The sequence below is a fragment of the Rhagoletis pomonella genome, unplaced genomic scaffold (assembly GCF_013731165.1).
Source record: "Rhagoletis pomonella isolate Grant_MI unplaced genomic scaffold, Rhpom_1.0 Rhpom_scaffold_00007, whole genome shotgun sequence".
Lineage (NCBI taxonomy): Eukaryota > Metazoa > Arthropoda > Insecta > Diptera > Tephritidae > Rhagoletis > Rhagoletis pomonella.
In genome coordinates, this window is record NW_023458561.1 from 22,987,680 (window position 1) to 22,990,146 (window position 2,467).

Genomic DNA, 2,467 nt, shown 5'->3' on the forward strand with positions numbered 1-2,467 from the left:
GAATTGGTGCTGGATCATAATAGTAAGTGTGAAGCAGGAAATTGTTAAGCATAAATGTGAAATGGCGCGTAAATTTATTTTATTATTCTGTTTTTGTTTATTCCACTTTAGACAAGCCGCACAACCCTATGATCAATGCGGGCGCCATACTGACCTGCTCATTGCTGCAGGCTTTAATTAAGCCAGATATGACAGCAGCTGAAAAGTTCGACTACACACTGCAGTGGTTCAAACGCTTGTCGGGTGGTGAAAATATTGGTTTCAATAATGCAGTGTTCCTGTCGGAACGCGAAGCTGCCGATCGCAACTATGCTTTGGGCTTTTATATGCGCGAGAATAAATGCTATCCAAAGCGTACGAATCTCAAGGAAGTGATGGACTTTTATTTCCAGGTAAGGCTGGAGAAGCATATGTATCTACATATATTTTACTGATAGTTAGGAATAAATATTCGTAAAATTAATTTAGTAAACTGCCTATTTCGGTTTATCCATTACTCATTCATTATCAAATTTCATATGGGGCCCGCCATTTTGAATATTCCAAATCTGACTTCAGATTGGTAATCAGCTACCCCATAAACCCCTTTATATACAATTTCATAAAAATGTAAACTTTTTTTTAAGTCATCCGTAATTTTGAATTTTCCAAATCTGAAATGAGATTCGTAATCTGCGAGCCCAAAATCCCCTTGTACGAAATCGCATTAAAATCGATCAGTGGCTTTTCGCCACTTTTATGAGCTGCTGGCCAATAGTGTAGTGAAATTAATACCGTGTCATAGATAGATAGGTAGATAATTCTCAGGTTTCTAGCTTTTAACCCGAGATTGCAGTTTTATAGTTTCGTTTCGCTGTTATTTATGTTTGTGGAAAACAATAATAATTTACAAAGGTAGAAGTTGCAAGGAAATAACCACATCTCCACATCAGGCATCTTCATTAAGCTAATCGGTTTCCTTTAATCTGAAAAAGGCATGAAATGTTTAGTATCTCCATATCAATATTTCAGAAAGCAAAAGAAGCGAACAAGTTCGAATAGAAATATTCATGTTTACAAGGGAAGACGATATTATAGAATAGAGTATATTTTGCTTTGCTGCTTTTATGCTTAAGTGCACATTTCAGATACGTACCCCAAAATGTGCATCAGCGGCATTATTTTTAACATTTATAAGGAAACTGCTCCGATAGATGCATTCAGCTTACCTGCATTTTTTTTTTATAACATTTTATAAAAAGTAGTTTGGTGCCCTATTTTAGAAAGTCTCGAAAATTACATTTGGGAGATCATTAAAGGGTTAAAATGTTCTAAATAATTGTTCGGCAAAAAACTTGACTAGGGGTATTTTCAAACAAAATCTTTTTACAAAGAACCACTAGTCCACAGAAAATTAAAAACTAATATGGCTAGCTTAGAAAGAAAAGTTGCTAAGTCCCATTTTAAAAATTTTACAGGAGAGGAAAAAATCTTCCTATAGCCATTTTCTTTAACTATTTCGCAAGACTTTGAATCAAACATATTGCGCGTTTAAAGCAAAGCAAAACTCCATAAGAATCAGAAGGTTTCGATATTTATTAAAAGATGTCGTATTATTTTGGCCTTATCGGATTTGCGGTGCTTCTTTTGGACTTAGCAAGTTTTCCTTTTATTGCTTATGAAGAGGATAAAATAAAACAAGTACCTTTATAATTTTCGAAACGATGCGTATTCAATTTCTCTAGCCTCCTATATCAAAATATGAGTTTTCATTAAAAGTGGACTTAGCAACTTTTTGCTCTAAGCTAGCGATATGTCCCTTTGAAATATGAAACAACGGTTTTATTTTTGTTGTTAAAAAAAAAACACATTAAAAATATCGATATGTAATGAGATTCTACTATAGTCCGCAATTTCTTTCGGTAAAAATCTCCAAATGAATAACATATGGGCCTAAAAATATGCAACGTTTCTAAGTAGGCGTTGTATATTTTTAGGTGCCAACCTTATTCATTTAGTGCTTTTAAGCTATTGAAATTTATTACAGTTCTTAAAAAACTGAAATTCCCGAGTTGGTTTTGAGGATTTGTTTCAATAATATTTACAAAAATCCCTCAATAAAATCGGTTTTCTCTCTTCTACAGTGCTGCTCGATGGAGACGACCTGCGAGTCAATGTCCGTGATCGCCGCTACCCTCGCGAACGGTGGCATCTGTCCTACCACCGAGGAGAAGGTACTACGTCCCGAAGTCGTACGAGATGTGCTTTCCATAATGCATTCGTGCGGCACTTATGACTACTCCGGCCAATTCGCCTTCAAAGTGGGTCTACCCGCTAAATCTGGTGTCTCCGGCGGCATGATGTTAGTCATACCGAATGTCATGGGCATTTTTACATGGTCACCGCCACTTGACAAGCTGGGAAATAGTGTGCGTGGTGTTCAATTTTGTGAAGAGTTAGTTAGCGTCTTCAATTTCCATCGCTACGA

The 2,467-nt window shown here is 36.1% G+C and overlaps 1 protein-coding gene across 2 annotated transcripts in view; it reads left to right on the forward strand.

Moving 5' to 3' along the window:
* Nucleotides 1-2,467, forward strand: part of LOC118742462 (glutaminase kidney isoform, mitochondrial-like) — a 17,463-nt gene that overhangs the window by 11,429 nt on the left and 3,567 nt on the right. For both annotated transcript variants that reach the window (XM_036474550.1, XM_036474549.1), the window contains exons 5-6: nt 112-392; nt 2,124-2,419. In XM_036474550.1, the coding sequence (XP_036330443.1) occupies nt 112-392; nt 2,124-2,419 (577 nt within the window). The remainder of the gene's footprint in view (nt 1-111; nt 393-2,123; nt 2,420-2,467) is intronic.